At 49.4% G+C, this 13,268-nt stretch overlaps 1 protein-coding gene across 1 annotated transcript; it reads left to right on the top strand.

Moving 5' to 3' along the window:
• The first annotated feature begins 68 nt into the window (after window positions 1-68).
• On the top strand, window positions 69-8,336 carry BLCAP (bladder cancer associated protein). Its single transcript, XM_010584089.1, has 3 exons — window positions 69-546; window positions 4,169-4,399; window positions 6,689-8,336. The coding sequence occupies exon 3, from the start codon at window positions 6,777-6,779 to the stop codon at window positions 7,038-7,040; it is 264 nt and encodes an 87-aa protein (XP_010582391.1). The 5' UTR covers window positions 69-546; window positions 4,169-4,399; window positions 6,689-6,776; the 3' UTR covers window positions 7,041-8,336.
• The last annotated feature ends 4,932 nt before the right edge of the window (window positions 8,337-13,268 follow it).

The raw sequence follows: 13,268 nt of genomic DNA, 5'->3' as shown, positions 1-13,268 counted from the left end.
CCCAGCCTGCCTGCGGGCCGGCGGCGGGCGGGGAGAGGACACCCCCCACCCGCCCCGAAGCCATCCGAGTCCCGCCCGGCCTCGGCGCGGCGTTCGCCCTGTCAGCGGGCAAGCGGGGGGTGTCTGCCGGAGCCGGGGGTGACAATTGGCTGACTTCGGGGACCGGGACGAAGCGCTCGGGGGGGTTCCCAGCGCCGTGGCGGCGGGAGAGTCGCGCTCCCGTGGCCAAGCGTGCGCGGGTTATAAAAGAGCCGGTTTCAGCCGCCCGCGAGCATGCTCAGAGTATTGCCGACCTAACATGAAAACAACACCACCGTATGCTTCCCCCCACACCGCCAAGGCTCTCTTTCCACCCCGCTGTGCCTCTCTTCTCAGTCAGCAACGTCTCGCAGCTCGCTTTAGCACCTTCCAAAAGCAAACTCGGGCCCGTTTCTCCCCAGAGCAAGGCAGCTCCCTGACATCCCTTTGTCCGGCACTCCGCAGTGCTGCTGTGCCCGGCCAGGCACTCTCCCTGCGACCCCGTGGACCCATTGAGCCAGTTGCAAAGCGAGTTTACAAGCCGTTCTGCTGTACGAACGTTGGTCATTACATACCAAACGTGCAAGTGCAAGAGAAGATGAAAAACTAAGCTCTTAGATGCAGTCCGCAACACACTGAACCCTTCTATACTTCATTACCCCTGTACTGAAACGTTACAATTGATCTTGCAAATGCTGTCATAGCATAGTAACCTTTGCCTTCCCAACCTATATGTCATAACTCCCCAGAACTCCTTGCCAATACTGCATTTTTGCCTCTTTTTACCTGAGACACAGAAAACTGGCCTTAATCAAGCTGTATTCAGAATTCTGAAGCCTGTCGAAGGCACAAAAGGTAGAGAAGAGACCCAAATTAAAACTCAAAATAATTATGTTTTTCAGGGAACTTGGAATGGGCTTGGAATTCATGACCTTTGGCAATTAAACAGAGGGTGAGAATAAGGACCACTGAGAATTAATAAATTAGTACAAATGAAAGTAGTGATACTTCAGATGACAACTGTTGATGTTGACATCTCTTCCCACCACAGAGCTGGCTGACTTAAGGTTCTGCTTCTGTGATTCACTGTTCAGAGAAACAAGGATCATACTGCTGCCTTCATGCTCACAGGTGGAGGTTTATTCACCCTGGTGCTGTGAGTGCACTGCAGTCCAAATGGAGCAGGCACTGCTGTACCTCTGGACACAGGCTAATCAATCCCCCAGTCGGTAACAAAGCTTGGAGAGCAGCTATGGAAGTCATGAAAAGAGTGGCTCAACAGAAAACCTCCTCTTTTCATGAAATGAGTTGCTTTGGCTTGTCTCCAGCTTGAGAAATCAGAACACTTTGTAACCCAAGGCTTGGTTAGTCAAGGATTTGCTGCTCTTTTGGAAACTGTTTGCAATTATATTGCACCATTTCTGAGTCTACATCAAGTGTTCAAGGCATCAACTTATCAAAGACTGGGGTAAGGCCTTTGCAAAAATTGAAGGCTCACTTTTTCCAGCTGAGTCATACCAGCAGATAAAGCTTTAAAAAAATAGAAAAGACAGCAGCAAGGCCAAAAAAAACCCTGAAGAAGTTAATTCACTGATACTGCAAATAGGTCTTAAAAGTTTGACCAGCTAATGGTTCTTGGTTTGTTTTTTTATTTATTTTTTTTTTAAGAGGGAGGGTTGGCATCTAGAAAGCTGGTCTACTGTTGCTTTTCTTAGCTGAACTCCTCAAACTCATCACTTGGTAGCTCTTTTGCCTCTTTCCCCCCACCCCCAATGCTTTGGATGCTGTGTATTTTTTAGCAGCTGTTTTGGGTACTACATGGTATTTGGGAGCTGGTTTTGAACACATGCTGGCAACGTGAAGCACTGCCCACACACATCAGTTCAAGTTACGTGGCTGTGACAGGGTTTTTGATTTAAACAATTTTAAGCAAACCGTACTACAGGTGAGCCTTATCAGTAAGAAACTCAGTGCAAGTCCCTGAGGCTTACTCATGAGTTTATGTGCACTGTGTAACTTGAGAGATTTTTATCTAGACAATGTGGCTTTTCATTCCCAAGCAGAAACTTTGGCTTCTGGAAAAGGGGGAGATTGGCACCACCAACACCACCCAATAAAAAGGGTACTTGGTCTTTTATTGCAGACTGTTCGGCTGCCAGCCTGGGTGACTCTTTCTGGAGCACCTGCTGGGGAAGTTCCTTGTGGACAGTACTGGCTTAATAGCTGCCTTAATAAGGTCTGAACAAGCTTACCTTTTAAGTGCTTAGTGAAAGCAGGCTGATTATTCTCCCCTGGTAGGGTAGATGGACTGTTAAGGAATTAAGACATTCTTGAGAAAGGTACAGGCTTGGTGTTGGCATACTGATGTATAGAACCTATGGTATAGGAAAACGTCTCAGCTGCTCAGTTGCTGAATTAGCTTCTAGAATATCAAGGAAGAGCTTGCTGGCTCCTCATATGGATTTATTCTAAAATATGACTGATCCATTGCAAAGCACTATGGACTTGCACTGTGATACTCACTTTTGACTTGTCATAATTAAAGTTTTGTTTCTGGCTGGGAAAGGTGTGCCGCTGCCCTCACACTGGAATTTGAAAATCCTCCCTACAAACATATGCCAGTAGGACCTGCTGGTTTTGAATGGTCTTGGGAGGGAAGATGACAGAAGGATGGGCTGTGAACATGATGGAAGGCAATTAATAAGCATGTGGAGAAGTATTGGTGTTTGCTTACTAATGAGGTGTGCGGGGAACCTCCCCAGGCTGCTCCTCTGCCTGCAGGAACTGGCAAGGAGGAGGCTCTGGTAGCACATGGAGTTCAGATGGAGCTGCCAAGCGCTGACTGCAGGGAGAACAGCGGGAGCATGGCCTGCGCTATGCTAAGGAGGTGTCTGAAGCAAGTTCAAGTGGCTAAGAGCTGCAGAGGAGCGAGAGGAGGCAGTGGTGGTGCGATGAAAAGGAGCTGTCTGGTAAACATGAGTGGCCGCCAAGTCAGATGACTGGGGCAGGAGCATGAAAGCAGTCTTGAGGATAGCAAGACACCAGGCTGGCTAAGGAAACAGATGAGTCAGGCAGGGGAGAACAAGAGCGACTGGTTGAGGAAAAGCAGGATGCGGTTGTGAAACAGGGAGCTGGTAGAAATACTGTTGGGTGACAGGTTCTTATTTGCTCTGGGACATGGTAATCTTTAGCTTGGATCATGAGGAGGGGACAAAGACAACAAGGTAGGAATTTTTCATTTGCAAGTTTCACCTTGCTTGAGAATCTAGGCAAAACTGAATATTGCTATGGCTTCAAGAAGGGACTGCCTATCCTGGGCACCAAGGTGAGTGATAGTTCCCTGCTCGTTAAAGAGTTGATAGCAGGAGATGCTGTTTCTCTTTGATCGATAACGTGGAAAGAGAGCTTGGTCTCATTGCCAGCTGTATAAAGGAATCTCCTGTGAAGAGCTAGGAAGAGTATGTACCTTACTAGTGGAAAGTTCCTTGAGGAAGATAGAGCTGCAGAAGTCTCAAGTAGTAGGGACTTCATCTAGGATCAGCTGTGGGATACAGCAGACAAAGGGTCTTTAACTGGTGGATAGCAAATGGGCACATGAAAATACAAGCAAACTGACTACAGATACAAGACTGTTTGAACGTCTGCATTTGTTAGAAGTCCAAGAGGTTTGCAGATTGAAGAGGACTGACACTGAAACTTCATAGTAAAAATAACCACTATTAAATGGTTCTTTATTCTGCAGAGTGGTTGCATTGATTGCTTCAAGCAACTGGCTTTTGCAGGAAATACCAATATTTAAAAGTGGGTAACTTGTTCTGAGATGGATTTGTGTTTGTAGGAAGCATTTAGGTAATGCTTACACGCTTAGAATCAACTTGCTGTTTAGCGCATTATCGCTTAAGTCTTTGCTGTGGTGAGGAGGCCAGACCATGGAGTGAAATGCAGCTACATCACAAATTATAATTACACTCTTAAACTGCAGTCAGTTGTAAAGTTTTGAGGCTAAAGGCTCAATAGTGATACGTGGCCTTATTAAAGCTGAGAGATTGATGATGTTAGTCCTGGAAGATTCTAAAGCTTTGTTCCAGCCTTGTGCTCTTCTGAAAGACACATCATCTGAGGTTGGTTTTTATTCATTTCTTTACTCTAGAGACAGAAAGCCCAAAGCTATTGTCTGTAGGCACTTCAAACTAAAGCTTCAAGAACAGGTGACCTAAAGACTGCCGCACACGTCCAGCTACAGAAGTCAAGCTGATGTGGCTGCTGGATCTAGCAAAAGTATGACATGATGCTTATGCAATGATTTGTACTACTCAGTGTTTGGAGCACTTAGGGAAGACTGTAGGAAAATTCAAGGAAGGAACATTTCAGGACGATTAAGGTGGCTGCAGATCATTGATTTGGTACAACTTTGTTGTATTCAGTGCAATCTGAACTAAATAGTTGGGTGGTGGGGTTGAATTACCTTTCTGTTCAAATATTTGTTGCTAAATCTTTTCTCTCCATTCTTCCCCTTGGAAAAAAGTTATCTAATACTTCTGCAGTACTCTTACTCCAGAAACATCTAAGCAATTCACAAAGGCTAGCAGACAGCATGTTTTGTTATGAAATAAGTAATCCTTATTTCCAGTTTATAGATGAGAGAAACAGGCTTGGGACTAGACTTCCCCTTACAGATACGAGTGAGTGACCTGCATAAAACAGGACTAACACTGGGAGTTTTATTCCTTTAACTTTACTTTATCCATATTGCAATGTAAAATAACTTCTTCCTTATTCTTTGCCTGCCTAACTGCAGCTTGTTTTACTAATTGAACCCCAGCTGCCCTCTCTGTGCTGGAGAACACTGTCTTGCAGGAGCACCAGCACAACACACTTTCCCCAAATATTCTTAATCTCTTTGCCCTGGTGGAGATTTTGGCCTGCATTCTCTCTCACTAACATTAAAATAGATCCTGCTGCTAAGAACACAGTGGATGGCAGCATGCTTCCTGCTTTTGACAACAGAGCTGGTCAGTACCTACAAGCTTACAGAGCTGTAAGACAAGTCTGACCTCAGTGTTTTTTTGGAAGAGAACCATGTGTGGTTTTCTCTTGGCTTTTCTGTGCAATCCCTCATTCTCCCTCCCTTTGCCAGGAAATCCCTTCTCCTGCCAGTAGGAGCAAGCGGAATGTGCTGTTTGTTTACCTTCTCACTCCTTCATCCTACTAACCTTCCAACCCCCCCAGTTGTAATCCTAACAGGCTCGGCTCAGCCCTTCATCCTTCTGACAGAGCACTACTCGGTTGAGTATTTTCAGATGAAAGGATTGCTGCAAGAAGCTGTTCTGACCAGGCTCTGCTTAGTGGGGGTGAGGCTGTGGCATTCTGCAAGGCTGGGGTTGTCCTCTCGCCTGTCTTTCTGTACCCTGGCTGGCAGCTGCTTTGTTCAGTGTTGCTGCATGTCATTATGATGTGCTGCAGGATAGCAGGGAAGAGCATGCTTCCCAAGCTCTTCCCTTTTCCAGCATTCCCCTGCATGGTTTTGCCTTTTTGGGGTAATAAGCTAGGAGTACCCTCTTCTCATGGTTTCTTTACTGCATGAGCTGAAGGAAGACTTCCAGTTATTCCCTCCCAACAGTACTGGTATCTTCTAGCCTGACCTGCTGTTGCTATCCTAGGCTGCTAAACTCCACTCTTCTGCCCCCTTTCAACAGTTCTGGCTCTGTAAAAACACCTGTGAGGAATTTATTATTTTTAAAGCCATCTGAAATTCTTGGATGAAGATGTTTGTACTGCTTAGAAAGGAAAAAAAACCCTACACAGTACAGTTGATGTGGTTGCTAAAGGTAGAAGCATCTTTTCTGGACTTGTAGTGTGCTGCCATCCCTGGTTGGAGAAGCCCCTAAAGCTCACTGTTTCCACAGGGTTTTATAATAACCCAAGTGAGGAAATCCTGTGTTTACAGCACTTATGAAAATTGCCATTTTGAGACTGTCCCCTCTTTGATCTATTCACATACTTTGTCTTATCTGACTTTAGCTGATTGGCAAGGATTATAAATCCTTTAAGCAGGGACTGTCCTCACCTTTGTTTTGAAGCCTGGACACTGTTGGGGCTTTCTTGAATAGCAACATGTATAGATTGAATGTTATGTTGTCCTGCTGGAAGACTTTATAATGGGTCTGTGCCTGGGGAGGAAGCAGTTTGTGCACTTAACACTAATGCTTCCTTAGTTCTTACACTAATGCTTCCTTAACACTTCTTTGTAGCACCTAATAGTTTACCTCTCAGTTGCGTTTCTTTGTACCATCACTCAAGTCTTTGGACAGTCTTGGATAAATACATGTGTAGGGAAGGCTGTGGCAGCTTGTATTCCTTTCTGTTTCCCCCTCTCCCTTTCTGTTCCTGCACTATGCTAAAGAAAAGGGTCTCACAACTGTTAGCCTGGGTAAAAGCCTGAGAAACAGAGCACACAAGGGATACACTTCTACATCAGCAATAGATAATCATGTCCCCAGCTGAGTGGTTCAGAAGGCAGCAAACTTCCCACCAGCTCTGAGACACACCAGAATTTAGTACTGGGAATTCAAGCATCAGCATACGGTGCTTGGGAGCAAATGAAGCTGTATGAGAAGAATGTTGATTTTTTGCTGTTTCTGACAGTCTGACATTTTACCCCTCCCTACAGAACAGCTTTCCTGCCGGAGGAGTTGCTGGAGACTGTTCCGGAGTACATCTGATTGCTGCTGCCACAAGGCCCCAGCCAGCCAGCCACAATGTACTGCCTTCAGTGGTTGCTACCTGTCCTGCTCATACCCAAGCCCCTCAACCCAGCGTTGTGGTTCAGTCACTCAATGTTCATGGGCTTCTACCTGCTCAGTTTCCTCCTGGAACGGAAACCTTGCACGATCTGTGCCTTGGTCTTCCTGGCAGCTCTATTCCTCATCTGCTACAGCTGCTGGGGGAACTGCTTCTTGTATCACTGCACAGGATCCCAGTTACCAGAATCAGCTCACGATCCCAGCATAGTGGGCACCTAGAAAACAATAATCTTCCAGTCTGCTGAGGGCTCTTGTTTTGCTTTTAAAAAGGGGGTGGGCTAGGGAGGAGGGAGGGTGTGTTAGGCATGTGACTGGAGTAAAAACAGCCTATTTCCTGTAACTGTGTGTGGACTAGAGTGGTAAATTTCTCCCACTCTGCCGTGAAATTCGACTTGTTTACTGTGTGAACTCTGGCAGCACCACCTGCTTTTTTAGAAGCAGAAATCTCTTTTCCTTCCCGTATCACTGGGAATGGACACCAGCCCTCCTAACTGAGAACTGGTGGAGGACCGAGCTGCTGGCCTCTGCCCAGCTGTTGCACAGTGGTGGAGTTGTATGTCACTCACTTGTCTGCATTAGGCCACGGTGGTCTAACTCAGGGCTCTTGGCCCACTGATTCTGCTCAAGTAGCTACAAGATTCTCTCTGTCTTTCTCTTTGTGGGGAGCCAGCCTTCCCACCTTGCTGATCAGGGGCAAGCTCAACAGCTCACAGATGCACTTGGCCAAAAGCTGCTGGAGCCAGAGGCAGTTGAGTCACCTCCACCTGCTCAGCCTGCCAAAGAGATGCGTGCACTGCCGAAGTGCTTTCTGAATTACTTATGCTCCGAGATCATAGACTGAAAGCCTCAGTTATGCTGCTGCTTTTATAAAGCCTCACAGGTAGTGGAGACTGTCTTTTCCCCTCCTCCTAGATTTCCAGGGCTTATGAAGGTATTGACTGTTGGGATAAAGAACCAGTATGCTGCAAGATGTGGGGTTTTGAAAGCCACTGTGAACCTCACCCTATAAAACTCATGCTAGCCCAAAAAGCCAGGTGTGGGCGGCGCAGGAGAGGATCCTGAGGTGGAGGCATGTCTTGAAGTAGTAAATGCTTCAGCCATTTTCAGTGATAATGTTTTTGGGCCAGGGGTGACCGAAGGTGCTGGTGCTACTGACTGGAGAAGGGAGGAGGCTAGAGGAGTGGCTGGTGTCTCCACCTCCCCTGGCAGAACGATGTCAAGAAGCCTAGGTGGTGGTTCAGTCCTACAGCCACAGCTGTGTAGAGCTCCATGCTGCATACATTACTCTGTGCAGCCATGGCTCTTGAGGCCCCCAACCTGGGGCAGAGGTTTGTTTGGGAGAAGCCTTAGAGGTTAACGCAAAATACTGTCTCTAAACTTTAAAGGTTTCCCTTCCCTTTGCCATCAGATTGTCTTTACTTCAGTCTCATAGTGGAGAGCAGCAGAAGTCGCTGTTGCTGTCCCAAGGAAGTTCAAGCTATGAGGTTGTGAAACTTCCAGAGTATTGTTTGTTCATTGCACAGCTGTTCAAAATGTTTAATAAAGCTTTATAAACTTTGGTCTATGGCCTCCTGCCCAGCATGATGCATTGGCTGTTCATTGCAGATGCCTTAGCCCAGCAATCATGTGTCTCTCTATTGTTCTGTTCTCAGCACAGTAACCCGAGAGAGTCTCCAGCAAGAGGCAGAGCCTGTTTGCCCTGTACTCACTCTTCTCATTAACTGTTTAGCTTGACCATGAGCAGACTGAGAACCATACTGGTGATTCCTAAACGGACTCGTTTTACACACAACACAGGAAGTCACTTCTGGTCGTATCTCTGCACTCACATGACAGATTCCCCCTTTCCTTACCACTTACGAAATTAAACCACAGAGCGGTGTCCTGAAAGCTGCTAATCCCCAATGCCGGCAGTAAAAGTGTTATCTGCTGGGCACCTATGCCATGCAAGCCCGTCCCATGACACCACATCTGCCTAACCTGTCCCCTGTACCCCTGCTGCAGGCAGAGACCAGGCTGCAACTCAGCTGCCACGAGCCATCCAGGCAGAGGTTTTGGTTGCGTTGGCCCTTCTGCAGCTTTGGCCATGATGCTGTGTAGTACTCGGGGGGGGGGGGGGGGGAGGGGGCACACACGCTGCAGCCAGACATAGGACTATTGACTCCGACAGAACCCAGGAACACCTTGGAGATTTAAAGGGTGCAGGAGCTGCGTGCTGCTGCAGCTGAAACCAGCTTCCTCTACCCTTGCTCCAAGCCCTGAAGACCAAGTCCAAGCTGGAAAGGCTTCAGGGCATATCAGTGTTTACATGTTTTAAAAAAAAAAAAAAAGCATGTGCTGCATCACCAAGAATAGATATGACAGCTCTGTCACCTGTCAAGCCGAGGGAAATCCCAGTAGCTGTCATATCAGCCACAGCATAAATAACAAACAGAAAGGAGAGGGGAGGGCATCTCATTTGCAAGCTGTGGCAAGACTGTTGTCTGCGCTCTGAGCACCTTTTAAGTTTAAATTTATTTAAGCTAATGCAGTCAGTTCTTTTAAGAGTACATTTTTGTTGCTAACTAGCCAAGTTGCACTCTACAGCAATTTAAATGAATCCTATCCACAAAGCCAGACAGTCCTTTGGACAAGAGCAAGCCCTAGCTTTGTACATGGGGTTCAAGACAAGGTGCAGCTGCAGGCTTTCACTTCTGTGAGATCCAACTTGGAGAAAAAAAGCACTTCAAAAGAGGGAGGCTGCCAGTGTAGCGACAGGAGAGATCTCAGCAGACTGATGGGGATGAAACCTACTTTTTGCAGCCCTCCCACCCCAAATGTAGATAAAGAGCACTCTTTGATATGTACACAGCCCTCCTCAGCACACTGTCTTACCGTCTTTAGGGCACTGAGATACTATCTTCATTTTAAAGATAGATAGAAAATTAAAGCAACTTCATCATGGTCAGACACAAAGCCTTAGGCAGAGTGAGGAACCCAACTAGGTCTCACATCCCATGCTAATGCCCTGCTCATCCTTCTCTATAAAGAGACCATGAAAAACCAGCCTGTGACTGCAGAACAGGTCGAACCCGATGGCTTTTGAAAAGCATCATCACAGCTTCCCTGTTTGTGCACCGCAAATTGGACTGAGCCCGTACAGACGAAGCACCTGTGCTCTTGGGCAGGCATTTGCTGCCTACATGGAAGAAAGCTCAGAGGAGGTGTTTTGCCCTGGTCTCAAGGAGCTTCTGTGCCAGAAAAGCAGTGGGGTGGCTCTGTCCCCTGGTATCCTGGAGGCACCAAGGGGGTCTCTGCATGGGGACCACACCAGTGGCAGGCACTGCAGGGGGTAGCTACACTAGTGACTCTGAAAGCAGTAGGATTTAAAACACAACCACTGTGTTGTGCCAGGTCCCGTTGAGCCTGGACACTGCCCGCAAGGGCTTTGGCACAGAGTCTCATCACCTTGCTGTATTATAAAGTGTCCATCTGCCTGGTGCTCCCTAGATACAGGGAGCAGGAGCCTTAAGCTGTTCCTTTGTCTTTCCATTTGAAGGAGAGATCATTTTGTTTTCTAGGTCACATAACAGATCAGTGACACAGCAGGGTCAGGAAAGAAAAAAAAAAACACAACCCCAAACCCAGGCTCAGATCCCTAGAAATGGAGATGCAGCTTAGCTCAGGCAGTCCTCAGGCTGCAGCCTCGGGGTCCAGGGACTTCTCACTCCCCTCCTCACCACTCATCGGGGAGAGGCAGCATTCCCAGGAAGAGCAACTGGGACACCACAAGACTTCCCATGGAGAAGGTTTGGCCATGACTACCAGGCTGGTATGGCTTTTTGAACCCTAGATCTGCCAGACATCCATGTTGGTGCATCTCATCTCAGGGGCTGATGTTTGGCAGTTGAGCTTCCTGGCACCACTTGTGGTGCAGGTAGGGAACCAGCTCTCTGGGGCCACCATGGCTACCAGCCCTCTCTCCCAGCATCTGCCTGTCTATCCCTAGATCTTGCCCAGCAATTAGTGCCTCCTGCCTGAATGCTCTCCCTGCTTACCCCGAGACAAGCCTGTAACATGGCCTTACTAACTTAGCAGCAGGCAGAGGAGAGAGGTTGATCCCACTGAGGAGCCGTGTGGGCTGAAAGCACCCACTGGCCAGCTCAGAGAGGCAGCTAAGTCCAAAAGTGCAGCCCCACTGCTGACAGCACCAGGCTCCCACAGCTTCCAACCTTGTCCCCTCATGGTGTTACCCTGGGGCTGGTCCAGCCAAACCCCCTGAGCCAGGGAAGCCACAAACATCACCCAGGGCCAGAGAGCCCTGCCCTGCTAGTGCTCTTTGGTCTCGCCTGTCTCTTGCTCCTTGCACCAGAGCAGTTTCCTAGCCCTCAGCCACTGAGGGAGGTAAGCTACTCCTCAGGTAAGGACTTTAGCCCTTCCCTCGGGAGCCTGGAGATTAACCTCGTGGCAAGAGAGTTTTACTACTCCTCCAAGCAAAGGCAAATCTGCTGGTAGCAGGGCAAGGGAGGACAGATGGCTCAGGTGCCACCCAGACCTGCTGCTGGGAGGGATGAGAGCTGAGTGGCAGAGTCCACAGGGGACAGAGACAGGCTTTGTCATCTGACTTGACATGTGCCAGCAGCTTCCCATTCACGCCTTGCTACCAGTGAGCAGCAGGCACAGTGGGGGCTGGAATGGCACAGCCAGTGAGACCCAAGCGCCTGGCACTGGGGCACAGCCCCGCCATGAGCCAGCCCTTTAACAAACACCCTGCTCCTGCCCCAAGAGCCGTTCTGCTGCATCTGGGCTATAGGAGACACCCCAGACGTGCAGCACAGCCCAGGATTTGCTCCAGGGGATCCTCAGCACACGAAGCAGTTCAGGGCTGCCCCCCACCTGCTCACAAGTGTTTTCCCCCTTTATCCTCTGGGAGCCTGCATCAAGAGCCAGGACTTGATGTGCTTTGGGGGTGCTACCACTGAGCTTTGGGGACAGTGAAGGGGATGTTCAGGCCAAACAACTCATCCTTGCTGTTTTAGAAACCCATTACCAACACAAACTGCCCAGCACAGGACTCCCACCTCCTCACCAGACCTGCTGTGGGGGCAGCCACAGCCCCCACCCTAACACCCAAATCCTCTCTTGGGCTTACAGGACAAAACATGAGTGTGAAGCAAACAGCAAGATTAAGTCCAGTAAAGGAGGCATGTGGTGTAATCCCCAGGCACATCTGCCTGGCTCAGGCTGGGGACGCCTGGCTGGCAGAGGCTCCTGCTGGTCTGAGTGAACTGAGGGGAGTGACTCTGTGGCAAAACAGGCACCGAGCACAGCCAGGGAGGGCTGTGGGTACTGCCAGGTCCCCCAACCATCTTTTTAAGATGCCTCAGCTGCCTCCAAAGCTGACAACCGTACACAGAGTGAAGGGGACAGGCAGAGGAGGAAGCGAGCGGTGCCATAGGCAGTGCTTGGAAGTGCCGAATCCAGCCCCCTCATCCCCTGGGCACAATCCACTGCAGACACCCTCGCTGCCCCAGGGCTCAGGCTGGAGCACAGCACCCCTTTCTTGGTATGCCATCCCCTTGGCCACCTTGCTCCCGAGTAGCGATGACGAAGGGGCAAAGCTGAGGGCTGGAAGAGCCCTGGCCCCAGATCCCCCCGCCCGGGGATGACCCCACTGACCTACCCCCAACCCACACATTGCACACAGACCAAGGGACTTGCCGAGAGATAATCCCTCAATCACTTAATTGCTTTAAAGAGAAGCAAAACATAAAGCATTAAACATTTAAGGTGATAAGACTGAGTCACTTGCCACCCCGAGGAGGAAGGAACAGCCACATGTCAGCACTGAGCAGCCAGACCTGGGGGGCTTGGGAGCACTAAAGCCACCCCAGACCATGGCGGTGGTGAAGGACCACCAGCAGCAGCCACCCTGCTTTCAGAGGGCCTGCTCCCCCCAGTGCTGTGCTATATATCAATTAATCACCGAGCAAGGGATCCCAATCAGCACCCACTGATTATCCCAACAAAGCAGGCCTGCTTCTTGTCAGCTTGCTGATGAAGCAGATTCTGCTGAAGGGAGGGCTGCCCCCCCATCCTGTCCCCCCCAGCCCAGCCCAGCCCAGCCCATGGGGGTTGGCAGTCAGGTCTCCTGCCTGCTGAGCTTGGGGCAGCTCTGCTGGCCCTGGCTTTGGCAAGATCAATGTGCACGAGGGTCACTGTGTCGCTTGCAGCCCCATGGGGGCTAGTGCTCCCTCTGTGTGTGGGCAGAGACCCCAGTGTCCCCGCACGCAGAGGCTGGGAAGCAGTGATGGACGCAGCGGAGGAGCCCGTGGGGTCCCTCGTGGCTAACACCGCGTGCCAGTGGCATGTGTCACAGCCCTCTGCTCGGCATCAGCGGCTGCATCCCAGCTCAGCTCAGAGCACACTGGCCTCATTCTGCACCCACCATGGCAGTGCTTCCCCACC

This window comes from Haliaeetus leucocephalus, unplaced genomic scaffold (genome assembly GCF_000737465.1).
Source record: "Haliaeetus leucocephalus isolate CR32 unplaced genomic scaffold, Haliaeetus_leucocephalus-4.0 Scaffold933, whole genome shotgun sequence".
NCBI classification, from domain to species: Eukaryota; Metazoa; Chordata; class Aves; order Accipitriformes; family Accipitridae; genus Haliaeetus; species Haliaeetus leucocephalus.
Note: the sequence above shows the minus strand (reverse complement) of the source record. Positions and strands in the feature narration are given on the sequence as shown.

Coding starts and splice junctions, on each gene's coding strand:
- BLCAP (XM_010584089.1), top strand. CDS start 6,777: ATGTACTGCCTTCAGTGGTTGCTACCTGTCCTGCTCATACCCAAGCCC.